At 35.5% G+C, this 27,323-nt stretch overlaps 7 protein-coding genes across 8 annotated transcripts in view; 4 read left to right on the top strand and 3 right to left on the bottom strand.

Moving 5' to 3' along the window:
- LOC132697498 (PDZ and LIM domain protein 3) overlaps positions 1-1,168 on the bottom strand; it is a 28,548-nt gene extending 27,380 nt beyond the window's left edge. The window contains exon 1 of the mRNA XM_060663086.1: positions 1,013-1,168. Coding sequence (XP_060519069.1) covers positions 1,013-1,069 — 57 coding nt within the window. The 5' untranslated portion in view covers positions 1,070-1,168. The remainder of the gene's footprint in view (positions 1-1,012) is intronic.
- Positions 1,169-2,637: 1,469 nt separating this feature from the next.
- On the top strand, positions 2,638-4,707 carry LOC132696408 (tRNA-dihydrouridine(47) synthase [NAD(P)(+)]-like). Of its 2 annotated transcripts, none has more exons than XM_060661221.1 (3): positions 2,638-2,864; positions 2,915-4,143; positions 4,195-4,707. In XM_060661221.1, exons 1-3 carry the CDS (start codon positions 2,830-2,832, stop codon positions 4,608-4,610), a joined length of 1,680 nt encoding a protein of 559 aa, XP_060517204.1. In that variant the 5' UTR covers positions 2,638-2,829; the 3' UTR covers positions 4,611-4,707. The 2 variants fall into 2 exon arrangements, with proteins under 2 accessions (XP_060517204.1, XP_060517203.1); XM_060661220.1 differs by having other exon boundaries at positions 2,644-2,686; positions 2,746-2,864; positions 2,915-4,707.
- LOC132696413 (transmembrane protein 242) lies at positions 4,665-5,345 on the bottom strand. The gene is made up of 3 exons (XM_060661226.1): positions 5,194-5,345; positions 4,905-5,143; positions 4,665-4,856 (listed from the first exon to the last, which is right to left on the bottom strand). The coding sequence occupies exons 1-3, from the start codon at positions 5,222-5,224 to the stop codon at positions 4,707-4,709; spliced, it is 420 nt and encodes a 139-aa protein (XP_060517209.1). The 5' UTR covers positions 5,225-5,345; the 3' UTR covers positions 4,665-4,706.
- Positions 5,346-5,676: 331 nt separating this feature from the next.
- Positions 5,677-10,033, top strand: LOC132696410 (uncharacterized). The gene is made up of 2 exons (XM_060661222.1): positions 5,677-6,919; positions 9,901-10,033. Exon 1 carries the CDS (start codon positions 5,677-5,679, stop codon positions 6,916-6,918), a length of 1,242 nt encoding a protein of 413 aa, XP_060517205.1. The 3' UTR covers position 6,919; positions 9,901-10,033.
- On the top strand, positions 9,911-13,747 carry LOC132696412 (putative defense protein Hdd11). The gene is made up of 4 exons (XM_060661224.1): positions 9,911-10,052; positions 12,940-13,266; positions 13,489-13,577; positions 13,637-13,747. Exons 2-4 carry the CDS (start codon positions 12,943-12,945, stop codon positions 13,704-13,706), a joined length of 483 nt encoding a protein of 160 aa, XP_060517207.1. The 5' UTR covers positions 9,911-10,052; positions 12,940-12,942; the 3' UTR covers positions 13,707-13,747.
- A 21-nt stretch (positions 13,748-13,768) lies between these two features.
- LOC132696411 (transcription elongation factor S-II) lies at positions 13,769-15,254 on the bottom strand. The gene is made up of 4 exons (XM_060661223.1): positions 15,070-15,254; positions 14,611-15,013; positions 14,254-14,535; positions 13,769-14,191 (listed from the first exon to the last, which is right to left on the bottom strand). The coding sequence occupies exons 1-4, from the start codon at positions 15,136-15,138 to the stop codon at positions 14,049-14,051; spliced, it is 897 nt and encodes a 298-aa protein (XP_060517206.1). The 5' UTR covers positions 15,139-15,254; the 3' UTR covers positions 13,769-14,048.
- Positions 15,255-15,605: 351 nt separating this feature from the next.
- Positions 15,606-27,291, top strand: LOC132696062 (rho GTPase-activating protein 190). The gene is made up of 2 exons (XM_060660618.1): positions 15,606-15,900; positions 19,433-27,291. The coding sequence occupies exon 2, from the start codon at positions 19,445-19,447 to the stop codon at positions 24,368-24,370; it is 4,926 nt and encodes a 1,641-aa protein (XP_060516601.1). The 5' UTR covers positions 15,606-15,900; positions 19,433-19,444; the 3' UTR covers positions 24,371-27,291.
- Positions 27,292-27,323: the final 32 nt, after the last annotated feature.

The raw sequence follows: 27,323 nt of genomic DNA, 5'->3' as shown, positions 1-27,323 counted from the left end.
CGATTTAACTGTTTCATCTCAGTAGGAGGTAGGTAATACAAGTATGGTAAACGGCATTTGAGTCACGCGTTTATTTGGCACGAGCGGGGCAAATGAGTGACTTAAAATTTTATCTACCATAAATGTTGCATACTATACTTTTTGTGCGACCGTTAGTCTTGGTAAAATTATGCTCTCCGCACGCTAGATTGGTGTATAATTGGACATTTTAAATAAAGGAATAGAAAATTAGTATATTATGCAACAAGTGCGGTAAATGGCATTTGACTCACGAGGAGTCGGTAAAATAACGGAAATATTCGAAGTGACTCGGATCCGTGGGAAACGAAACTATAGTAGTGCGGCGCTTCCAGCACGCTAGATCGGTGTGTTAGGCATTTTACAGAAGGGAGTAGGAAAATAAGATTTCTTAGTATCAGCCTGCGCAAACGTCGACGTGAGCCATCTTTGATTTCGTAGGTCAAGAATTAGGAGCTAGAGTAGTTTTACATGATTTTTTTTAATCAACAAAGTTTTTAAAGATATTTATCATATCCATAATTCCTGGATAACTTGGCTTTTACGCTGAGTCCAGTATGTAAATGCATAATATGAATAGTTAATAAAATAAGAAATCACAGAAGGAAATTAAATCTGGCGCCTTTAAAAATGTAAACAGGAGTCGCGTCACTGCGCTCCTGCGCAACACATAACATTAGCAGGTTTCTTTGATTTGTTTCATAGTAAATTGTTGCCGCTTTTTGCTGCGCCAATTTTTTCAAATTTATGGGTACCTAAAAGTTCTAAATTTATGGTACAAGCTCTAGGCTGTGGATTTAAAGCAGCTTGGGGCTGTATCTTCCATTATTTGTCCTTGCAACTGGCTACATGCTTGATATACTGAAGCTATAAATCCAAAATTATTTTAAACTCTTTATTTATTCTTTAATCTATTAATTTTTAATGCGCCGACAAAAAAAGCGTTATCTTTGCGAGGCGTTCATATCCACGTCAACCGAAATCTCTAACTCACTTTCTTTTTGCCTGTATTGGTCCGGTAATTCCAGAACGACGGCCTCTGATAGGACATGCCTCGTTATCAGGTCGCTGGAAATCTCGTAAAATACTGGCACGCCGATTTTTTGGAATAATTTACGGATATTAGACCTGGTGGGGGAGTACTTCGCGGGCCCAGATGAGTATTTTTAGTCAGTTTTATTGTGGTATTTATACGGGCGACAGCTGTTTGGCAACGTTTCGAATAAAATTTCGATTAGGTTTTTCGGGCGTTGCCGAACCATATGCCGCAGAGCGAAAAGTTTTTCGGACGTTCCGCAGCGCCATCTTTACACGTCTTACACTATACGAGAGTCTTAAAAAGGATATCTATGTTCTGCTTGTTTCAATTAACAGGATACCTAAATTTGTTTAGAATTGTTCTTTTCCCTATCATGTACAAGTTGTCCACTTTTATCTGTCTACAAATCCATTTTTTTTAAGAAAATATACAGGGCATTCTTCTCTGAAAGACCTCATAATCGACTGGTCTTGTATATGAGTCTGATGCACCATCATAAAAGCGGTAACATTTATCTAAAAATATTTTCATTTTTCGCTGGGTTGTTAAAAAATTAGTTAGGATCGATAAACGACATTGAAAAATCCCGGTATATACATATCTCTTTCTATGACATAAAAATTACTGTGAGAAATTCATGCACTTATATTTATATAGATAGGTATAGGTAAGTAATTATGGTAACTAATTATGGTGGTAGACAGGATGTAACTTTTTCAAAAAAAAATTAGGTTAATTATGCTCATTATTCATAACCCTATAACTCTTATAACGCGTTTTCTTCTACCATTATCTTGTTGATGTTAAATTAAATTATATATTATAATACCTATAGTACTTTAACAACCATATAACTTTTAGATAATTTTGATATTTTCGTAGCGTGACTTAACATTCCAACTGCAATTTGCGCCATTTTTTTTGTAAGCAGCGATATCCACACATCAAATTCCTTTTTGCTTGAAGATCTAATGAAATATGGATATATTTTGTAAAAATACTGCAGAAAAATTCTAGGATCTGTCAGCGGTCATGTCGGTTGTCGAATGCTCCAAGTCATTCGTTAAAAACGAGATTTTAAATCTCCCGCATGTGGATGTTGAATGGACTTTCTCAAAAAAAAAAGTAGTTATATTATCAGCATTAGTAACGGCCTCTATATCTCTAGTGTAAATACGGTTAGTACCAATTGTTGTTTCTTAAATAATAAATAAAAGGATAATTCTTTTTAATCCCAGGATTTTTTTCTTCTTGAATGTTCAGAAAAAGTCTACTTAAATGTATTTTCCTTGTAATCGAAAATTCAATAACCACATGAAATAGTTTCAAGTAGGGGACTAGAACCAGACATTTAACCATACAATAAATATGAATACTCTTGAAGCCGGCTCTGTTCTTTGTGGAATCACAGCCATGTTTTCTGTGATGGAGTGGAAATCAAAATAGTAAGGTTATATTGTTAGTGCCAGGAACTCTCCCACAGAACTAAAAAGAAGAAGATTATATTGTGTGATCGCATGTAAAAAGAGAGGTTAGATCTAAAATATAAAAAAATATATATATATTTTGATTCTGTGGTCCTGGAGTTTTTCTTCACTTCAATCGTCAGTTCACTTTTTTTATTTTGAGGTCAATTTCGTTAAAGACTAAATATTTATTACTATTATTATATTCTAATCTAATTGTAGTATTCGTAATCTCAGACGGTTTATAAATAATAAGAGTTCTCAGAGCTATGAGATTTTTTTAATAAATGTTGAATTATCTTCAAAATGTTTCAAGCGGGAATATGCAAAATTAAATCAGAGTATGTATGAATAAATGCATTAAGTTGGTACCGAACTTTTCGATTTTTAGGTATGTTTTGCCAGAAACTGAAAGGGTTATTAATCTAAATTTAGTGTCTGATAAGGACAAGTCAAATATCTCTGACAAAGATGAGGAACCTGACTTGAAAAAGCAAAGATTTAGCAAACGTGATAAGAAAAAACTCAAAGGACAGAATAAAGCACGGGGTCCTACATTTCATGTAAATAAAAAGTCCGAACTTTGCGATTACTACTTAGAGTTGACTGAGGGTCAAGACTTACCCAGATGTGAGCGCAAAAATTGTCAAAATTTGCATGACATAGCAACATACTTGCAACAAAAACCAAAAGATATTGGTGAATCATGTTATAATTTTCAGCAGACTGGTAAATGTGAAAGGGGCCTTACTTGCAGATTTGGTAGTGAACACATAAGAAATGATAGAAATTTAATAGATTTAGATAAATTCCAAATTAATGAAAATCAACGGTTATCTACCAAAAACCTATTGACAAAGGATCTTCAGTGGTCTTTAAGAAAAAGAACGTACAACTTTAATTTGTCTGACAAATTGATCCAATTTAATGATCAGCTTTACAAGGAATCAGGTGAAAATAGCGAGGCTACTTCTGGTGCAATAACTGATGAGGACATTATTAAATTAAAAAAACGGGAAAGGAAAAACATTATTTGGGCTGACAAACTGGTACTAAGCCCATTAACAACAGTAGGAAATCTTCCTTTTAGAAGGATATGTAAGGAGTTTGGGGCTGATGTTACTTGTGGGGAAATGGCAATGTGTTCTTCTCTACTGCAAGGAGCACCTCAAGAATGGGCTTTGGTAAAGCGACATTTCACAGAAGATATTTTTGGTGTACAATTGTGTGCAAATAATCCACATTTGTTAACTAAATGTGGTCAGTTGTTAGAGCAGGAATGTGAGGTTGACTTTGTAGATTTGAATCTGGGCTGTCCAATAGATTTGGTTTTTAAACAAGGAGCAGGATGTGGCCTTTTGTGCAGAAAGAAAGCTCTCCAATCATGCATTAGAAATTTGAGTGATGTTTTAAGCATTCCTTTAACAATTAAAACTAGAACTGGTGTATACAATAATCAAAATGTGGCCCATATTCTGGCACCACAATTTCGAGACTGGGGAGCCAGTATGATCACAATACATGGGAGGTCACGTGAACAGCGCTACACTAAATCTGCAGACTGGCAGTATATCCGTGAAGTTGCAAAAGCTGCTTCTCCATTGCCAGTGTTAGGAAACGGTGATATTCTTACTTATGATGATTATAAAATTGCAAAAGAAACCGTTCCAGAGTTAGCTGGAGTAATGATTGGCAGGGGGGCATTAATAAAACCTTGGTTGTTTAAAGAAATTAAAGAAAAGAAACTTTGGGATATTTCAAGTTTAGAACGACTAGATATTATCAAAAAATATGTGAATTATGGATTAGAGCATTGGGGATCTGACAATAAGGGAGTAGAAAATACCAGACGGTTTTTGCTAGAGTGGTTGTCATTTTTATACAGGTACATACCCGTAGGAATTTTAGAACATCCTCCACAGAAAATAAATGAAAGACCACCACTTTACAAAGGGCGGGACGAATTAGAGACTCTTATGTCATCTCCTTCAGCGAGTGATTGGATCAAGATCAGTGAAATGCTTCTGGGACCTGTGCCACAAGATTTTCATTTTTTGCCCAAGCACAAAGCCAGTTCTTATCAATGAAAAAGGTTTAAATAAATCCAACTAAGTTTAACTTGCCAAAAAAAAAGAACAGAAAAAATTATAAACTTTAATAAATTACTACATGCCTAACTAGTATCAGTCGGTTTTTTGGTTTTCAACTCTTTTTTGTTGAGAAATATATTCAAGCAGATCATTTAAGCCATCAAATTCAGTCCTTCCCTGGGGTGGATTATTTTTTGGTATATTTGGCAAGAGTTTTCCCATTTTATCTCTAAATTCAGCTAACTACAACAAAATTATTTTACTATAAACAATATAAGACAAACAACGTACATCTTTAGCACCCGATAATTTCCATATTCCATAAAAAAATAATCCACAACCTAAATGTGCATACAAGGTTCCCCACCCTAGCGCTCTAAGAGCTAACGCAGCTCCGCTCTCTGGGAGTTGTCTCGTGGGGATCAATCCTCTGCCAAAATACTTAGGGTCTTGTTTTCTAGCTGTTAAAACAGTAGTTCCAAAACCGACAAATGCGGAGATTCCAGACACGACTGCTAAGAAAATACCGGCTAAAATGAACAATTCACTTGATTTTTTATTGCATCTCTATCCTTACCACCTTTGACCCGAAATTCTCGGTTGTTATCCATTAAAGTTGTAAATGAAAACTTAGTAGAATAAAAGACAGATTGGGGTTATGAACAGTTCTTGTTTCTATACTTCCCGTGGGCAATTTAGATAGGATTATTCGGCCAGTCTTCTTGGGGAATTTGGTTTTATCAAAAACAAACCTTGGAGAATGCCTTAATAAAAGGGTCTAGAAAATATCATTACTTGGCGCTGCTATTTACGCAATTTTTCAGCAAGATTTTATTCGTAAAAACATCCACATTCCCACCGACGTAAATAGGATTCGTAACCACAGTTTCCAGTGCGTCAAATGTCCAGATTCTCTCGGACATCTAATTTTTCCATAAAGGGATAGAAGACGGGTATTCTCAGACTAACCCTTTTACCTGGTCGATTGTTGTAGGCTACACATTATTAATAATCGTTCTGTAATCTACACTGATTTTATAAGTTCCCATTTTATCTCTTGAAAATGAGGGACTTTTTTTTTTACAGCAGCATTTGTAATTTTTGCAAACAGATGGGTGATTTGAAAAAGTGTTCTTCCTGTAAAATATGCTCATATTGCAGTCGTCAACATCAAGAACTGGATTGGAAAAACCACAAAGTTCTTTGCAAAATTATCGCACAAAGCAATCAGTCACTCCAGTATAATGTGCGGACATTTTCTGAACTTTCTAATTTTCAAATAAAACAGTCTTTGTTTTGGCAGACAAGACTTGGTAGACCTTTAAAACCTGACGAATCGCAAATGTGGATGTTCCCTCAGGTTTGTGCTGTTTGTTTTACTAGGGCAAATTTAAGACCTTGTGAGATCTGCTTTAATGCATTTTACTGCTCAGAAGAACATAAAAGGAAACATACTCCATTGCATAATCAATTTTGCAAATTATTATATCTGGCAATGCAAGTGGACACATATTGCTTTAGTGGCGGTACACCAAATAAGATTAGATTTAAGGGACCTGTAGGTGTACAGTCCTTGCCGAAAACTGCAGATGACTTTGTAAAGGACTTAACAGATATCAACTTTGTGAATGAGAGACAGTATATCCTGGATTGCGATGAAATTATGTGTGGTGCTACTATATTGTATGGTTTAGAACAATCTCTAAAGTTGTATAACATGAAATTGCTGATGGATTCAATTAGCATTCATTTTATAGGAGCAAGTAATTTTGAACTACATTTAAATTGGCTATATATATTTGAACTACTGCTTCACTGGCTTGAAAACTTGAAAGAGATAAGAATTTTTTTATTTGGTCCAGATATGAAAAATGCAAACTTTGATTTTATGATATTTCAGCAATTAGTTTGCAATTTTTGCCAAACCAAAATTAAATGCCTAACTATGGAGACTTTCACTGGTTTGTATCATGAAAGAATAAGAGACTGTAATAGACCAAATATTGTAATAGCTTTCAATAGTGGGTTACATGAATTTGAGGGAAGTGAAAATGATTTATGGCAATCAACCTTACAGTCAATTAAATGCTGGGAAGCTCCATTGCTATTGACAGCTTATACAGAAGATGAAATTGTTAAAGACTTAGAGAAATTGAAAAATTATTTTCCAATGGAAGTGTTGTGTGAACCTAAAGTTAACCCTTTTGCCAACAAGAGGCCTTTACGGAACTGGGATAGACAGAATGTACCAATTTTTTTTGTTAATGGATATGTCACCATTGTTAAGGAAAAAAGTGTTAACTAAGGTAAGTTTTGATTTGTTGTTTTCCGCATAAAACAAAATAATTAATTTGTTCCTTCGATGACTCTGGCAGTATCTATTTCTTTGTGTTAATTTACCATCACCATTTTTTTTGTGGTCTTGCCATAGGCAAAAGCGGATTTTTTTATTCCATCCTCGCGACCTTGGATAAAATGATTGTGCAATTGATATTAATTGGTTAATTTTTTAATAACTAAGGTGTAAAGCTATTTGTGCCTGATTTTTTCCAATGTCAGGCTTGAAATGCATAATAATGTGCTAAATAAATACCCTATCGGCCTGACTAAAAAATTATATTTAGCTAAACATAGCTGAAATTTAATTCAAATTTTTTGTCTACGGATAAACAGTTGCAGTTTGATTATACTTTCTAGTAAATTTTAAAAGTTCTGTTAATTTGACAACCAATAATGTTTACAAAACTGAACTGATAAAAATTGATAGATGCCTACTGAGAGCATTCCTGTAATAAAGTAACAAATTAAACGCGCAATACAATAAAAGCGATGTATAATAACACCGTTTTTATAAAAAATTCATGTAGGTATTGATTTTAATCAATTCATTTCTTGGCTATATAAGAAGTTAAAATAAAAAAGAGTTTGCTTAGGTATTACTTACCTAAATAATTTGATGTTTTTTGATTAAGTAGTCATTCTCGGATTTTTAAATATATGCTTTAAACGCCATTACTTATGGTGTAGCTATATGTTCAATCTTGATTTTTTTACAGCAAAGGCACTAACGCTTTGCTGTCGTTGATTATATTCTATATTCCCGTCGGGGATGCGGTTTAAGTTTGGGCATTATATATAATTCTTAATGAAATAAATCGCCTTTTCCCTTTTGGTAATATACAAAAAATATCTATAAGTCTGCGATTTTAAGGAAAAATGGTAAAAATATTTTTTATACTCAAAAGTGAGTCAAAAACTGCAATCAAACCATTTAAATCGTTTAAAACGGGTGCCATTACTAAGTCAGAGATTTAGTACCGAAGAAGTTTTTCAGTATATATGCATGGCATCAAATTTCATTTATGACATTAACTATAAAAACCGCGTTTACCGAAATATAAGTAAATTTTACAGAGAAACCAAAGCAAAAGCAAAAATAAGACGCCACAAATTAATTACTCTATAATTCGTATTTTAGTCGAGCCTGGCTTTTTATAATAATTGCTAAGCAGAATTGTAAATAATGAAAATGTTATATGTTGATACGTGCTTTGTCATGTTTCGAACGGTTGAAAAAGTTATGAATATTTAAGCACGCCTCCAAAAGGAAGGGCGGCGTTGTGAAGTCAAGGTTTAATTTTTAAACTTTTTATGGAAGAGCAATTAGTTCTGCCCGCTAGGTAAATTGCGCGTCAACCAAATGGTTTGTTCCTATAACTATTTACTGGTCTATGCCCACACAAATGAATGTATTCCCAAAACTATTGCTATTACGGATTGCTTAGATATTTTATTTTGGTATATAAGGTGGAGAAACATTCTTGATAATATTTAATCATGTATTAACTGCAGTGGAAACGTCTTTTATAGTGCCTAGTTTCTCTAACGTGTATTTACAGAGTGTCCCATAACTTATTCGTCATAGCTACCTCTTACAAATCAAGATGAGATAAATTATTCAATAAATATGTTTTCAAAGATTGAAAAACGTATAGTATATTATGCAACAAGTGTGGTAAACGGCATTTCAGTCACGAGTTTATTTGGCACGAGCGGAGCCCAGCGGAGCGAGTGTTTAATAAACGAGTAAATTAAAAAAGTTTGAGTCCGGTTCACATTAGCGCAATCATAACAAACAAATTTGCTATATAACTACACTGAACTGTTAAGAAACATGATTCTAATAATCTATTTTATAATGTGTACATTTTTCCAAAACAACACGAATACATTCACTGACATGGCCATCAGAAGTGACAAACGTCAAAATTCAAGTCGTGCGGTAAACAAAACTTCCGATTGGGACACGAAAATCACTTGATAAAGTGACGCTTTCCGCAGGCCGATAAGTTTTGCGACATCCTGTATAGTAATTGTCGTCTTTTATTTTTCTATTCTGTTCTGTTCTAAACTGTTGCGGACGTCCTAACCTTAGTAAGAACTTTCACCGCATAAGCAATTATGTATCCAAAAATTTAATGTGATTGGCTAGGGTCAATTCCCTCCATATACTACAAATACTAGATTGTGGCGTCAAAATACCTTGTCAACTAATGCATTTCGCGTTTCCTTTCGATATAATGCCACTGAGTGTCGCCTTCAGTCAGAGTAACATTTCGAAAAGACAAAAATATTGTATCCCACATTTATATTTTTACGGAGTAGTTTCCTACCTACAAAAAATTAGTTATGCTCGAAATTATTTACATACCGATAAATTATTAATCAATATTTACACGTATTAATGTTAATCTTACAGTTATTAAGGTAATATACGCGAATAGTGCAATTTCTTGACAAGTTGACTGATTCCAAAACGGAGTGTTGTATAGTGTTTGTCGGATTGTTTAATGTTAACGAGAGAGATCCAAGAGATTAATCTAATGCCAAGGTTGAACGGGTCTATGCGAATTCAAGTGTGGAGATTTTAGATATTTTTTTGGGTCATTAAACGATCATTTTTTCAAGGCCGATGTTCTACATATTCATCATTTGTTTGTCTAATATAATAATTTAACCATCAAAAAAACGATGCACATTTTTAAAATCAGTCGGAGCTTTATTTCTTATCAACAAAAAACTACATATTTCGTTTAGGTAAAGTTAGTTTTCGAACAATATGGCTATATGAAAATAAGCGATTTCACTGTATAAAAGATTTTTCACGATCACCAACAAACTAAAACAGTTTTACACAAATTAAGAGAAACATTGCCAGCTTCAAAATTCGGCAATTTTTTTATGTGAAATATGTTTGCTAATAAAATGGTTTAAATATCATCCACAGTTTGCATATGGAGCTCTAAAATGATATTACGCCGACGTATCCCTACTCCGTCGTAGTACATACAGTTCGTGAAAATCGAAAGTAAATTAAGAAGTTGATTGTGGAACGGTCAGTCAGATACAAGAACCACCAGAGTGAGAAACGAACTGTTGGTACGTATCCATTCCATCCAACTCTGTAGTATTAGATTGATTGAACGCAGTAATTTGTATTTTTTTGTGTCGCATTTCTTTTTTCTTCAAAAAAGAAAAATATGCCAAAATATTTCGTCAAGTTCGTGAGCCATGACATTTAATTATTTATATGCAAAATGTAATCCAAACTCTTTTCAAATTTTTGTTTAAAAAATAATTTTGACTTTTTTTTAAATAATTTTTTATACGTAAAGTATAAATAATAATAACACCAAAATTTTGTTTTATCTCCAGTTCATAAGGTAACGTCATCATTCTAGATTGCAGATACAGAGTGGAAACTTATACTCTCTATTATATAAAAATAATAAAGATAGAGTGCGTCATGTAGTCAGTCATGTAGGAAAATTGAGGGGGTCAATGTTGTGTATTTATAGTTTCATAGGCAAATTTTAGATTTATTGTGCCTCCTCCCTATGATATTATTATTGGGAAAAAGATTAATAAGAAAATAAATTTTAAGGTAAAAAAAACCTACAAAAAAGATAAAAACTTTTTCGATATTATTTTAAATAACGATATATATCCTTTTTTTTGAAAATTCGAAAAAACCTTTGGATTTGAAAACCAATGTCCTTAGTTTTCTTAGTTACAAAATAAACTGCGAATTAAAAAATATTCTAATTATAATAGAATAATTTCAGGTAATAGCTATACAGTTACTAAAAACTTTTCGTTCTATACATATTGCTAAATTACCAGTTGCCTTCAATTGATTATACAGAATTAAAAATATGATATTTGAAAATTATCGAGTTCCAGTTTTAGCGGTTACGAAACCCAATTAGTATTGACCGCTGACACCTAACGGTTAATTATTATTCATTCATATGAAAAGGTATTAACTGAAAAAATCTACGATCTATGGAAACTCCCAAATTAAAAACTCGATAAATTTTGACTAAGTTATTAACGTTACAGAATAATTTAGAGGCAAGCACAACTTGACTATGTGCCCAAAAAGTTGTGTGAACGCAATAAATGTATTAATTTACTTAAGTTAAATATATTAACTAGGTTTATGCAATGATTTTGAATTTTGAATCACGTTTTTGTAAATAATTATCAAAATTACACCAATTAGATGTTAGAAGAAAACAAATTAAGTGATAATTTTTCATAACGAAGTTGCCTAACTAGCATTAGCTTAAACTTGGCTGATAGAAAGAACTGGGCAATTGCCTATAGTGTCAGTTCAATGTCGGACATTATTCAGCAGTCATTTCCAATGTCGGACGTACCTTGAAATGCATACTGCTCTCCCGGAAGTTGAATGCACATAATTAAAAAAAAAATAATCCGGGACTTGGTTCAAGCACCACAATATTCTATAATCTAAAATAGAAGATTAACATCAATGTTCTTAAGAAAACCGTAGTTTTGGCCCGAAGATTTCAAAAGTATTTTGATTTGTGAAGTCTGTAGCAATTCAAAGGTGCCTTCATTCGCAAAAATCGATTCAAAATAATCAGACCCATTTTTGTTTTGCTTGAACGGTATACCTGCAATCTTAAACAATAAATTTTAATTCAGATAAACTTTTTATTTCATGCGCGCAAGTCTAATGTCTTAAATACAATCACGCATATCCTTCATTGACTATATCACCTTTACGGTTTAGAAGGAAACTAAGGCTGAAAATCAATCTATACCAAACAAGGCTTTTAAACGGACTTGGCTCGATGCGAAAATGGCTTTCGATGTTAAATCTTAATGTACTTAAAAAAACTCGAAAGAATTCATTGCCGTTTAAGCCGGGAAAACAGAGAGGAGGGTATTTATTGTCGATGTCTTGATTTGAACGATCATAATAGTGTGAATTAGGTAACGTCCATCTGTTTATCCGTATTTACCAAATTAGGTAGCGTTATTCCAGTATCAAGTGAAGAAAATAAAAAATGCACTTTTGATTTATTTTTTAATGTTTCTTATAAATATATGTGTGTTCATAAAACACGAAAAAGTGGTCATTTATAGGAGAATATATCGAAAAATGAGATCCGGGCTCGATTTTGAGAAATATTCAAATATGAAAATCTCACCTTGATAAGTGAACTTGTTTTCGAGCTGCGGATTGATTCTCAAAAGCCTCTATAAATTTTACGAATTTTTTGAAGGGGACTTATTTTTCTTATTTTTTTCCGCTAGTAAAAATACAACCGTCAAATTGCAATTAATTTCGACATACAATACAAACTTACAACTGGTGTATTCGCCCAAAAAAATACCAAAAACAAGTCTTTAAAAAATCGTACTTCAGAAATAAGAAATTATAAGGACTTTTTTCACCCTGTAGTTCGGAAACAACTTGAAGTTTTCATATTTGAACTGGTCTCAAAGATCGGGACGATAATATGATAGTTTGAGATATTTCTTTCACATATATCGAAAAATGCTCAAACTATCATATTTCTGAGAATTTGATCCACCCTGTACTTATATAATTGATAACAGTAACTTAGGAAGATATTTATAATTTAAAGGAAAAAGTGTAAATTCTAAAATGTAAAGGTGATAATTATTACTATAAATCTTCAATTTCGAAATTCTGTTATAGCGACCAGAACAGAAAACAGGTGCGTGTTATTATCAATCACCAACCCAACCCAACCCAATAAGTGTTCACCGGACTCTGCTGATTTTTGTATTAAGTAAAATTATTTATTGTTAATTAAATTTTTGACACTTATTTACAAACTTGAAGAAATATTTTTATTGAAAATATACCAAATATAGGTAGGATTGCTGTCATTAAAATTCCCAGATGATTTACTAATAAGTGAATAACAACTAATAAGTGAAAATTAAATAAATTAATAACCGTTATTATCCCAATTAATTTCAGAGAATGAATAAAGTAATAGCCATTACTACCCTTCTTTCCCTTGCTGGGGCCGTATGGGGCTATTCGGGTGGCGCCCCCGAATCCGTTTGCGGGGATATGATTCCGAAACATCCCGCCGACCCTCAAAAGTCGCCGTTTCCTTACAAGGTCACAGTCGACAATGGTCTAGTCAAGCCGGGACAGGAAGTCAAAATAACGGTGACAGGGAAACCATTTAAGGGATTTATCATCCAGGTCAGGGATGCGAACCAGAAAGCTGTTGGAAGCTTCCTGATACCCGCGGATGACAAGTTCATGAAGGCGATAAATTGTCACACCAATAAAGGGGTAAACCTCGTCCTTATATTTTGACAAATTATTTTTAAATTTGAAGATCCCAAAAGAGATTCATTAAACATTGGTATTATGTCACACAAAATTTAAAAACAGATATAAATCCTAGGGTTTGTTGGTCACATTTTATATTTATCTTTTATTTATATTTTAATACTTTGGCATTGTATACTCTTTTTTCAAATTTTTTTCTTAATTTCTAAAATTTTAATTTAGAGCGCCGCTACTCACAAAAACTCCACGGACAAAAGCGACATCACTTTGGTCTGGAAAGCACCTGAAGCTGCTGGAAAATATACTGTTACGTAAGTTAAATTTGACGGGGGTACTCAATTAGATCAGATTCAAAAATTTCCTTCAACAGAGCCACAATTGCCCAAGATGGGGCCACCTTCTGGACCGCAAAACCCACCGAAGTCATCAATGTAGAATAATTTATTTTAAGCAAATAAAGGTATTTTTAGTAATGTATAAATATCTATTTTTTAGAAAAAAGTGTGATTGTTGTACAGGAATGAGCCCACAAAGATAGATTGAATTTTATTCAGTTCAAATACAATTAGAAATAATAAAATAACTTAGTGAACTTCAAATTGTTTTTGACAGGGCCATTGGCTATTTTCCATTGGAAACCTTGTCCTGCTTGATCTTAAACCTCATAGAATCATTAAAATGCACTTTGCAATTGAAAAAAAAGTACACTAATTCCATGCAACACAAAGGTCAGGAATAAGACCAAGAGTGAACCATCATGTAAAACTACACGAAAGCAATCTTCAACAAAATTTCCACCTGTTTCCACATTCGTTACACAACACAAATGTGGTCATAGGTTCGTCAGATGACCTGGTTTGTAACTGGTTATAAGTACAATTCCTCTTCTTACACTTCCCGCATTTAAGCATGTCAGTTTTCGTACCTGGAAAACAATTGCAAATATGCACTTTACATCTTCAGTGTGAAGTAGGAAAAGACTCTTACCTTGAGCAGTTGCTAGTTGTGCATCATTGATAGCTTCCTTGTTGAATCGATCTCTGAGCTGTTTCACTTCGTCATTGGCCATCTCTTCAGCTGTCATAGTGGCTAATCTTGAAGCTGAAATAGCGCCAATTCGGAAATTAGTCCTCAAAGTGGGATTTTTTGGATCTTTCAGGTTGGCAATCCTTGATCGTACCCTGTTCTTATATCTCATATCTGTGTTCTTAAATTCACTGAAAATTGCTTCTTCTAGTTCATCAGCCAGTTCTTCTGCCGATGCACAACCTAAAATACTTGTAATGTTTACTTTTAAGAATTGTAAAGTACATTCTAATTTCCAAGACTTTTACAAATACAAACCATCAAAATCATCCGGCTTGGAATCAGTTTTAATTGCTGCTGCAAGCATCTCTCTACACTTCAACCTTACTGAATCAGTAGTATTTGATGTGGGAGGAAACTGACTTGGCAATTTCTTTTCTTTATCTTTTTCTCGGTCATCTCTTTTGGGTTTTTCTTCCTTCTCCTTTTTAGGTTTTGCTTCAGAAGAACTGGAGGAAGATTTCTTATTTCCATCATTTGAATCAGATAAAAATTTCTTCCAATTCTTAATTAACAATTTTGATAAGCTTATAACTTCTTCATCTTTGCTAGACTTGCGTAGGGCATTTACAGTCATTCCTATACGTGTTTTTGTCAAAACTTCAAGGTTTATGTTTAAATTTTGCAGTTCTTTTAGCAGATCAAGCGCTTGTTCTTGGCCCTGTAAAGTAATATTGAAAATAGATTGTTTTTAAACGTTTTAAATGGTAAACATACACTTCCATCTTCTGAAGTCATTTTACTTAGTTTTTTTTGTATTCTCATCACTTCTTCTTCCACGCTCATTTTTAATACAATAATACTAGAGTAAAATCGCTAAAATTGGATCGTGTTTCTTTCTAAATAATTAATCAATTTTAGTCTACTCAAAAGCCACACGACATCCACATGAATGAAACCGATTATGACATAAATTACCGCCAAAAGTACCACAATTGGCAGTTAAAACTCTCTGGTAATTTTTAACGTGGTGGTAGTCACAAGACGTGTTACGCTAAACACAGTTATCGATCATCTTATATTAGCACGAAGAATACCTTAAATTCTGTTAAAGAAAATATTCGGTACCGAATTTTCTATTAGAGTTACAACTTGAAATCTATCAACCTCAAACTCCATTCTCTTTTTAAATTTGACGTTGACTGATTAGATAGATAAAATATTTTGAATGTAATTATAATGCGCGGTTGTGCTTAAGCAGTATTTGTTAAGTTGCCTAGACTGTTTTCCCCCCAAATTAAATTCGTGAAATTCCCTGGGATATTGTAGTAAACGAAGGTAAAATTTTATAATGGCTTCCTGCTGAAGGTGGTGGGTGGTCAAAAATGGTATTGTATTGAACTTAGACATTTTAAACACTTTCCGTCAGTACCGCAAGCTTTTCTAATGTAATTTCCTTAGCGGTTTTGTCGTAAAATGATTAGTTTTTGAATATACGTTGAAGTCACTATGTTTTGTGCGGACAAAAACATTAGTATTCTTGCTCGGTGGTGGATAATCCACAGCTGAAATTATCTGTGGCGAACAACGAGGATATTCTGCTTGAAGGTGGGTGAAATTGTATTAGTAATTTTTGCCTCAAAGTAATGATTACATTCTTAACGTGGGTTTATTTTTGATTGCCGCTTAATTGATGTCTGGTCCGAAATATTTTCTATTGTTGCAAATTTCACAGTGTTAATTATAATATTTCTTTCTTCCTGTTTAGGTACCGTCAGTTAATAATACAATTTGTTTTATGGCGCTTTACAGTAATTGTGAACAACAGCATTAAATTTTTTTCTTAACAAAGTTATTTTTTTAACGGCATTTTTTGTTTGGTCTGTTTGAATTACAAACAAGGGTGCATTGGTGCAAGAAAAAACAAGCAAAAACTGTGCCTCTTTAGTTGTATTGAGTAGTGCTCTTTGTTATTCATAGCGCTCTTCTTTAGCCTTTATGTCACCATTTTTACTTAAATAGAGGCTTCTTTTGGAACACGATTTAATTCAGTTCAATTCAACATTCAGTCAAAATTTTTATCACAGAATTTTTAACGCCTGTGATGACTACCCAAACTTAACCAAAATTAAAATATTATTAGTATATATATAAATTCCCTGGATCAAATTATGTAGATCGCCCCCCTTAATCTTCGTTCCATTAACCTACAAGTTTGGGTGGAAATCTTTTACGAGAAATGATGAAATAATGACATCAGTAATGTGACCAATGTCATGGTGACAAATTCGAAAACAGTTACCTGAAAAAAGTGTTTCGAATGAAATTTTAGAGGTGTATACGAATGTTGAAACAATAGCATAGAGAATTTTCCACATTATGGGCGACACTGCCAACCAAAGAAATATTTACCTCGCTGTAGAAAACAAAAAACAGCAGCAAATATTAAAACGGCTTTTGAGTCACGAGTGTTTAAAAAAGTGAGTGACAAAAAGTTTACTAAACTAGGTGCATACTTTACTTTTCTATGACCCGCACATTTTTGCCAAACAACACGAATACATTAACTGACATAACTGTCAGAATTGACAAACGTCAAAATTCAAGCCGTGCGGTAAAATCTCCGAAAACATCCGATTGTTCTCAAACTCGTGCGGTAATATGTCGGAAATGTGCGAAGCGACTCGGATCCGTGGGAAATGAGACTGACGCGGTAAAATAACACTAACAAATAACACAGAAGGGAGTAGAAAATAGTATATTATGCAACAAGTGCTGTAAACGACTTTTGAGTCACGCTCGCTCCGCTCGTGTCAAATAGACGAGTGACTTAAAAAGTTTACCGAATGTGGTGCATGCTATACTATTTCTACGACCGTTAGTTTTTGGGTATATTTTCGCGAAACAACACAAATACAATCACTGGCATGACCTTCAGAATTGATAAACTTCAAAATTCAAGGCGTGTGAAATATCTCCGAAAACATCCGATTGCTCCCAAACTCGTGCATTAAAATCCCAGAAATGTCCGAAGTGGCTCGGATCCGTGGGAAACGAAACTGACGTGGTCGCTTCCCGTACGCTAAATGGGTGAGTAATTAGGCGTTTTACAGACGGGAGTAGAAAAAACATATTTTAGGTACAATTGGAAGATGGTTTGCTTCTGATAACTTGATCAAATTTTCAAATTAAAATAAACATTTTCATGCCAGTTGAAGCGAAAAAAATTCATTTATGCCAATTAAAAAATGTATTTGTATCTACTTTGGTGTATTAGGGGGTCAAGATGCGAGTTTGTTTAAAAGAAAATGACAGAAATTTTGAACATTTTATTTAATTATTTAATTATTTTTTGTCAGTCACAAAAAATCTATTACAAGAGGGTCTTGTTAGTTCTGGCTAACTCCATTTTGCAGAATTGTTTGAAAAAGTTTTTTATTTAGGTCTAGGGAGCTAATAGAAAGTTGCTCTTATTTTTAAATACGAATGAAATTGCATGTAAAAATATGTTTTTCTAGTCTTCGGACACTTCGGACATGTTCGGCACTTTAGTCACGGGTTTGGGAATGATCGATAGATTTTAGTTATGGTATTTTGACGTTTGTCAATTCAGACAATATTAATGGTCATAGAAAAAGCATAGTATGCAACTCGTTTATTAAACACTCTCTCCGGTGCTCTCCGTTGTTTTCCGCTTGTGTCAAGTCAACGCATGACAAAAATGCCGTTTATCAAGCTTGTTGCATAATATACTATTTGTTTTCAGCTTTTAATTTTTTTTTTTGTTTCAGTTTTCAAAAAGAACTCTCCATTTGCTACAGTTGTTAATTTTTTTAAAGCTTTTTGGAGAAATTGACAATTATGCGGTGCTCTGCGCTTGCCATTTTTTAAATCACATTTTCGATATAAAAGCAAGGGGCCACAATTTCAGATATAATCCGAGCTGAATTATTGTTTGAAGGAACATAAAAATAAGTTCCCTGTAGGTGGTGACGATTTAGTCTCATTTTTGTGTTATTATAAAATTGGTTAGTGGGCAGACTGATTATTCCACATGCCACTTTGCTTTCACAGTTTTTTTTATATCCAAGTTGAACGTATCTTTTGGTTGTTATAAACGGTCCTACGCAATTTTTCAGAAAGTGATGTAATTTCATGATGCTATCTTGTCAAAATGTATGTTTTGCCATATAATTTTCTAATTGTGATGCAAAATTTATAAAACTGTATCCGTTATATCTTAAAATATTAGTATACAGTTGCATATGTTAATGTTTGCTTTGTGGTTTAAGTCTGGAGTCTAGAATATTAATTAAATAACGACTTTTTTGAGTGGAAAAATATTTTTGGATTAAAAAATTGTTGCTTAAGAAACTGAGTTAGGCTTAAGACGTTTGAAATGTTTAATACTTTAAGAACTAATATTGTGCATTGTGTTATCATATGAAAAGAATCAGTCGATTAAACAATATAACATAATTAAATTACGCAAAATATGAGGTAGGAAGTGGGATCTGAGAGTCTGAGTTAATGCCCCAAACTTCGCTGTTTTAAAAGTGTTATTAAGTTTTTTGGCCACTAGAGTTAGAACTCTGCTGTGTCATTAAGCTAAGAAATATCATAAACACAAATAGTCAGTTAGACCAAACATCGCCATTTGTACTTTGCATTTGAAAAGTTATTGTTTATCTAAAGTAATTGTCATATCGGAAAAAAATGAATCGTTCTTAGATAACAGCTGTTCTGATGTGGTGGGAGAAGTTTCGGCAGCTTGATGATTTTTTCTATTGGCAACTGTAATGTTCTCCGAATTAAAGTCACACTTTATTTATTAGGGAAGTGTTTATGGAAAAAGTAGCTACATGTTATTAAGCAGTTCTTTATAATTATTGGTAAAAAAATATATTTTACATTTTTATATATATTCCTTAGTTGTAACATTTAGTAACGTCAAAATTATTTTGCGAATGTTGTTACAATAATTACGTGTGTGTGTTTGTCGCAAAATCTCTCAGCGCGCAACAACATGCTGTACTTAGTCTTGTATTGCAATTAACGCAGTTGAGATGCAGTTGCACGTTGTTATTTGAAGTGTTTTTTTGATGAAAACTTGGCGAGCTTGGTATTCACAATGTTTCAGGTAGCCTACACCATGTCCAGAAAGGGAGACACGATCCGAACTATTAACGTCGCTGTAGTGGGGCTCTCCGGCGTCGAGAAAGACAAAGGCCACGCTGGCGTGGGCAAATCATGTCTCTGCAACCGCTTCATTCGGCCACATGCGGAAGACTACAACATTGATCACATTTCGGTGCTCAGTCAAACCGATTTCAGCGGTCGGGTGGTGAATAATGATCACTTTCTTTATTGGGGGGAGGTGATTAAGACGTCAGATGAAGGTACCGATTATCAATTTAGCGTCATCGAGCAGACCGAGTTCATCGACGACGCGTCCTTCCAGCCGTTCAAGGGAGGCAAAATGGAGCCTTACGTCAAGCGCTGCGCATCGACTAAAATAACGTCCGCGGAGAAATTGATGTATATTTGCAAAAATCAATTGGGTATCGAGAAGGAGTATGAACAGAAGGTACTGCCCGATGGTAAATTAAATATAGACGGGTTTATTTGCGTATTTGACGTAAGCGTCGTGCCTAGTCGGAACATAGAAAAACAGGTGGAATTCGTGGCGGCCATATTGAACAACATACAGAAAACCAAAAAACCGGTCGTTGTAGTTACCGCGAAAAACGACGAGTCCAATGACATATACGTCCGCGAGGCTCACAAGTTAGTTCAAAGGAGCGAGTATAAAAATTGCATACCATTGGTGGAGAGTTCCGCCCATGAAAACGTTAATATCGACATCGGATTTCTCTTATTAGCTCAAATAATTGACAAGACAAAGGTGAGATTAAAGTTCTTAACTTACAGCGAGGCCGCGCTGGCGAGAAAAGAAATTATGGACTCAGCTAGTGAGGCTTTCATGAGGCTCATACGGGTACATGTCACAGATTGTCACGCCCTGTGGTCTCACACAGTGAAAAAGCTCAATAGTCACAAAGAGTGGATTCATTTTGTGCAACTGTTTGGCCTTGATGGCACTCAGAGACTTTTTAAGAGGCACATTAAGAAACTGAAGGATGAGCAGTTGGCTAAACAAGTGGCTCGATACATGGAAATGTTACCTGACGTTCTCCACGACCTCATTCCGGGCTTTAATACGTTGGCCGACTCGGATTGGACGTCAATTCAGCAGTACATTAAAAATCACCCCAATTTTTCCCAGTATTTTTTCGAACGGCCAGAGGATATACCCTGGTCAGAGTGCGTCGGGTCAGACAGTGATGAAGCGCGCATTCCCTTTGATGTTTTAGACACCAGCGAAGCCGAAACTGTCTTTAAAAATCACATAAACGTACTGCAGCAAGAACAAAAGCGGCTGGAATACAAAAAACAGTTTAAACAATTGCTGGAGGATACCGGCTACGTAACACCTGGTAAGCATTTGTCTGAAGTCCGTGTGCTGTTCATGGGCCGTGAATGTTTTGAGGCTCTTTCCGAACACGACTGCCAACAGATTTACGAAACGCACCAGAGGGAGTTAATAGAGAACGCGAAACACAATTTTCAAGAACTCCTTTTGGAACACGCGGATTTGTTTTACCATTTTAAGAGCATAGCGCCCACTGGAACCATTACCCAAGATGACATCAAGGAAATAACGGATGTGCTGCAAGAGGACTTCCGGTACAAGATTCTCGATAGATTAGATCAGGACCGGAAGCTCACCCTATTTCAGCATTTGGGTTTTATCCACTATCCAATACGGGAGCATTGTCCTGCATTCCCAAACTGTATGGATTCACTCATTGAACGAATTTTGGCCACCAAAGCCCACAGGCCGTCGTCTTGGAATCACAGCAACCAGTGGCTTATGAGCTCTGACAACAATCAGCTTAATCTTATCATCTTAGGGTTGAATAATTTAGCCGATAATCTGGCCGCAAAGATCAGGGCACAGTGCGATGACGACGAGTACGAAATAAACTGTCAATTTTATAACTTAGATTATAGAATCATCAGCGGGGACGTCAGTTTGCCGCACAACTCATTTAGGACGTCGGATTTTGTACCCCACGGCAGCTTTTGCGTTTATTCTAATGCCGAATCGTTTGAGTATATTCGGGAAAGCTTAGAAAAGAAACTACTCTCTAACTTAGAACAAGAGGACAAGTTACCGTTCCAGGGTTTACCCATAGTGCTTATGTTTCTTCAAGATCCGGCAATAGAGGAAAAAGAAATTTTAAGATTGAAAGAAGACGGCCAGAATTTGGCCGATAGTCTTCAGTGTCCGTTTATGGACGTATCCTTGGAACAAATCACTGAGGAGCAGTTAGTTTCTGATGCTTTGCATCAGCTGGTACAGAGTATTCATCATCGAGCGGGATTCCTGAACATTAATCAATCGGTAATTGAATGTGTTGAACCAGATATTAGAGTGATAATGTGCATGTTTTGCGGTGACCCGTATTCTGTGGAAAATGTTCTCTCCCCACTGTTAAATCATCAATTTTGTTTTCTATCTTCACCGCACAGCGTCATTTTGGAAACTTTCCTAGGCGATTCTAAAAGAAAAGTTGAGGTTATAATATCTTCATTTCACGGTGCTAACGCATTCCGCGACGAATTGGTACACGGATTTATTCTGGTTTACTCTACGAAACGAAAAGCATCACTAGCCACTCTCAATGCCTTTTCAATGAATATTCCGAATCTTCCCATACAAATTTTGGCGGTAACTGATTCCGGAAGTGCTACCGCTTTCTTTAACGACGATCTAAGCCAAATGCTTATAACCGAAGGTAATTCCACCGCCGACAGGTTGGGCGCCCATTTCATGACGTCATCGGCTACCATGCAACCCAAAACTGCGTTTTTCACACCATTCTTTAAAGAAGTATGGGAGAAAAAGCCAGAAATAGAACAGGCTTTCCATATGGAAGAACCTTCAGGATTAGATAGTGGCGAGGGAACGTTAGAGCGGTCGGCCAGGTCCACCAGGCATGGTCATCCTCTTCCGCCACCAAGAAATGAAAGCTACTACCTAAAACTTAACGACGGCAGCGAAAGTGAGAATTTTGAGCTCAGCGGGCCTGACGACAAGCTTAGTTCAAGCGACCACAGTGACCGATTTTCAAATATCTACATGTACGGCAGCGAAGGATCTATGAGTTCCAAAAAGAGATACACCCATTCGGGTTTCCAGGTCTATCCTCCGCCTGCTACCCCACCTGAACCCGCACCTCCGGATAACATAAACACTCGAAACTCGAAAAAGTCACTGCTCTCTTCGCAAACAAGTTTAGATGATGTTAATTACGGTGATCCCCCCATGTCGATACCGGGTAGTGCATGGAACAACTACCAGCACGCCTTTACCACCGGCAGGCGGCATGTTGCGCCCAAATCGCGTTCTAAAGGGTTGTCGCAGACTCTAAAACAACCGGGAAAGTTGAACATGAAGAATTATTCGGCTGTTACGGAAGCTATAGCGCGGATGAATATGAACGAAGTTAACTTTGGAAATGCTCCTCTGGCTACTCCTGAGCCGGTAGATTTGGGTTGTGAGTATGCACAGGTTAAAGATATGGTGCACAATATCTATCCTCCCGACTCCGAATATTTATATACCATGGTTCAAGATGCCATTAGTGTGAAATCCAAGCTAAGACAAAGACGAGAGAAGGGCCAGCCTTCGTACTCGGATTCAGACAGCGAATGGAGTAGTTTGGAAAGGAGGCAAAGAGCTAGCGAAGTTTATTCAAAGGTTAATAGAAAGGGAGGCACTCACAAAAGGCAGAGGAAAAAGAGGACCGCGATACCGGTTCAACCTCCTAGAGTTCCCCAGCTAGGAACTTTTACTCATTCATCAGTCCATTCGCCTTCAGTAGAAGAAGACGACAAAATCAACGTAGCCACTGAATCCAATTCTGACTCTTCTGAGGTTAGTGAGCCTGAGCAATTTACAGCGGCAAATATATCGGACATCCGAATGAAATTTTCGCAAAAACGGTCCCAAAGTCTTAAAAAACGCATTCCAGACCTACCAAATACGCATAACTACAACATTAATTCGCTGGATTTGTATACTGGCCACTCTAATTCTTATAGCCTGATGCACGACGATGAATCTAGTTTGGATGTTTCCTCCCCCAGAGATAATAACTCTCCCATGTTCGGCGTCTTTCCTAAAATGAAAGAGACTGACCTAGATAAGCTCCTGAGGAAGCGAGAGAAACAGAAAGCTAAGGATGATTCCAAAATGGAGAAACGTAGATTAAAAGAGGAAAAACTGAGGAAGGTTGCGGAAGAAAGGGATCGAAAGAAGCTACAGAAATCCAAGCAGAAATGTATGCCACCTGGCGGGGTAGCCGCAAAGTTGGCCGATTATATCCAATCGGACAAGAACTATATTCCGATCTTTATGGAGAAATGCGTCAAGTTCATCGAAGCTGAGGGTCTGGACTTAGAGGGTATCTATAGGGTCCCCGGCAATAGAGCTCACGTGGATCTGCTATTCCAGAAGTTCGAAGAGGATTGCAATGTAGACATACACGAACTGGACATACCAGTGAACGCCGTAGCTACTGCCCTAAAAGATTTCGTGTCCAAAAGGTTACCGCCGTTGTTTGATTCCGAAGTAATGAACGAAATGGAAGAAATAGCGGGCACTAGGATGAAACCCATGGTAACAACAACAGGCAACATTGAGGTCAAAACAGACCGCAGCTGCCGGCTGCTGGCTCTACGAGGTATGTTAGACAAGTTGCCGCCCATTAATTTTCAAATTTTAAAGTTTATGTTCCAACACTTCGTTAAAGTAACTGAGAACTCGAAGTTGAACAGTATGGATAGTAAAAATCTGGCAATTTGCTGGTGGCCCACGCTATTGCCTATAGAGTTTAGTGACATGGGTAGATTTGAACAAATGCGACCCTATCTTGAAGATATCGTGCAGACGATGATAGATCAGTACCCTTTCTTGTTTTGCGGTAAAGAGGCTTTTGTCATGGTGTAATTTGCTTTGGCGGGACGAATCTGGGATTATTATTAGCACACTTGGATCTTATGGGACGTTCAATTTCGTAGAATTAAAAGTCTGTTTGAATGAGATTGGAGTAAGTTATCGCGACCTAGGTTTTATTCATTTCTTTTCGCCCACACCTTAGGTAATGAAAAATATGTGTTGACAACCTACAGGATTCGATTTCCACGTTAGCCGGAAATTAAATGGTTTGTTTGTAATCAATATACGTCCTATTTCCTCTATTTTTGCGAGATACTTTGGAATCTGTGCGTAATAGGGGGATCGCTAATTTTCAGGGCCCAGTGAACTGAGACATATTATCTTTCTCATTTCAAAATATCCGTCCATAGGGACAAAAATGACAAATGTGGGTGCACAATTCTAACACTCCTGCTTGGGGCCGTTCGGTTCACCAATTTGCGAAAAGGCTTATAAAAGGTGTTTCGGTTAAATTCAAGCAGCGGCACAGACGCTTGCTGCTTAACAGCATATTCTCGTCTCTCTCTTTCGAGTCGGCGTATCTCTGTTACACTCTCTCTTGTATCTATGGACAGCTAGTAAGTAAACAGATCAGATAGTCCTATGGCATATATCATGTATGGTAAGGACAAGAAACTATTTTCAATAAAGGTAAAATAAAGTATGCTGTAATTCAAAAACTATCAAGTTCTGATATATTTGTTGTCCGAAGATGACAAAGGCGTCAAATTTTTAATTAGCGATTTCCCCCCAGAAGTATAGGTTTCATCGTGAACATTGACGCAGAATATTACTAAGCTTTAATAAATAAAAGAAAATAAGAAGTGATTGTATTTTTACATGTTAATCCGTATGAGATAATTGAGGAGTCGAGAGGGTAGTTTTTTTACGATTGAACTGTGCGTATGAATTTGTGTTGATTTTAAGTGGGTTCTGTATTCATGTAGTATAGTGAATGTATCCTGTTTCAATATCATCGAGGGATGTAGCGCACGCGCGCTGCACCGCGTCCATTTTCGTAATCTTGAATGTGAAATTTGTAATTTTAAAACTGTTTTACAAAATTGTATTACATATTATGCTGTTCTACACACACAATATAACAAAGGAAACCCGAAGCTTTAACGTTTTCGAATCCCCAATGTAACTGTATGATGCGATGGTTGACGAAAGGATACTACGAGACAATAATATCATTTGGCAATTGGAATAGTAATTGGCGCATTTCCTTACGGTACTACAAGACTTTGACGTTAGGGCCTAAAATAAGAATCTTGCACGGTGCTTCGGGGTAATTTATTTAGATGTGATATTTCTGGTGAAAGTAGGCACGTTTTTATTTTCTACTTCACTTTCGATGTCAACATCAAACAGTTACATTTTTGTTACGTTCTCCACGGTAAATGTATAAAATGTACTTTTGTAGCAATTGTCCAGCACAATATTTTGCAAGACTGAGTCGCATTGTCACGACTTGGAGTGCCAAGTAGTCTAGTGCGAGGGTAAAGCAATGCCTCACCTGGTGGGGTTTGTAGTAATTGTCAATTTGAATAACTTTCTTGAATTTGTTCCGTGTACCACATTCCACTGATAATTGTTTCCTCTTTTCCGCCTTTATTGTTAATTTGGGGTCAAAATCTGTTTACACATTAACGTTTTCGACACTTCACTTATCTTGTCTTCTAAGCTCATGTTTCCATGTGGAACGAATTCAGTAACATTAGCTGTGCTAGAGCCTTTTAAAAACAAATTCAATGTTTCACAAGTATGTACTGCCCAAGAGAATATTAACACGTCGCTGTACTACCCTCACCTAGAAAACTAAGAACTAAACTCACCTCATTAAAATTATAAAAATAAGAGACTAAATATTAATATGGTGTCTGTGGGCGGAGTTTGATCTGCCGTTGCCGAACGATGAGGTGTGGCGAGGTTTAGGTTACTAGCGAGGTTCAAAAAAAGCAAGAGATGTGAAGTGTGGGCGTCGTGAATACAAATGAATTCGGATTCATATGAAAACGTATCAAATGCGATCGTTTCACACAAAAATTCATACTTACTCTTTTACTGATTGGAAAGATTTGGCTTTAGCAATGAACAGTTTTTTTCCCCAATAATTAATACCGCTATATCGATCTGAAATCCAGTTTGTATATTAGTGATATTTAATTTAATAGTATTATAATTTTGGGTATTCATAAATGAGCAGAAACTAAAAGATTTTGTGATATTTTAAATCTTGTATAGGTTAAGGTAATAATCCAAAAATTATAAAAGGGTTCTCGAAGGATTATTTTCTTTTGTTCACAATGTTTATTAGGAATTGATATTCGCTATTGCTCGTGCCGATGTAATAAGTTTTAATTTTTCGCTTTTGAGCTTTGTATTTGTAATTTTGGTGAAACAGTGGCAATAGGGAGGAATGTTTCGAAAAACTGTTTTTCCAGGAGCAGCATTTTTTTATTGATAAATTTGGACCGTGTTTTGTAGAATAGCGCTGCTTTTAGAAACACAAGACGCCCGTCCCTATTGTTCAAACGTTGCCCTAAAGTTGTATTAAGGTGATTGGTGTCCAGGGCCAGATGGATTTATGCAATTTATGTGCAATTTTATTCTATGTCATTTTAAATGCGCAACAGTACACAATTATTTATTTTTACCGACAAAAGGCGATATTTAATACAGCTTTAGGTATTAGGTATTGAATTTAGGCTCTAAAAAATTCAATGTACCATATGTGGATATATCGTAGATCTCTTAAATTTTAAGACAATTTACAATTTTAACGTTAGTATGTATATATGTAAACAAATGAAATGTTTATTTTACGCTTTATATTTATTGATTATACTCGACGATAATATCAGCTTAATGTAATTTTCAATGTTGTTGGATTTGTAAAATTTTTCCTTTATAAATTTGTATTTTTGTTTTAATAAACATTTGCAAAAGATTGGCTACTAAA

Source organism: Cylas formicarius, unplaced genomic scaffold, assembly GCF_029955315.1.
Source record: "Cylas formicarius isolate icCylForm1 unplaced genomic scaffold, icCylForm1.1 PGA_scaffold_1__22_contigs__length_36826433, whole genome shotgun sequence".
NCBI classification, from domain to species: domain Eukaryota; kingdom Metazoa; phylum Arthropoda; class Insecta; order Coleoptera; family Brentidae; genus Cylas; species Cylas formicarius.
Note: the sequence above shows the minus strand (reverse complement) of the source record. Positions and strands in the feature narration are given on the sequence as shown.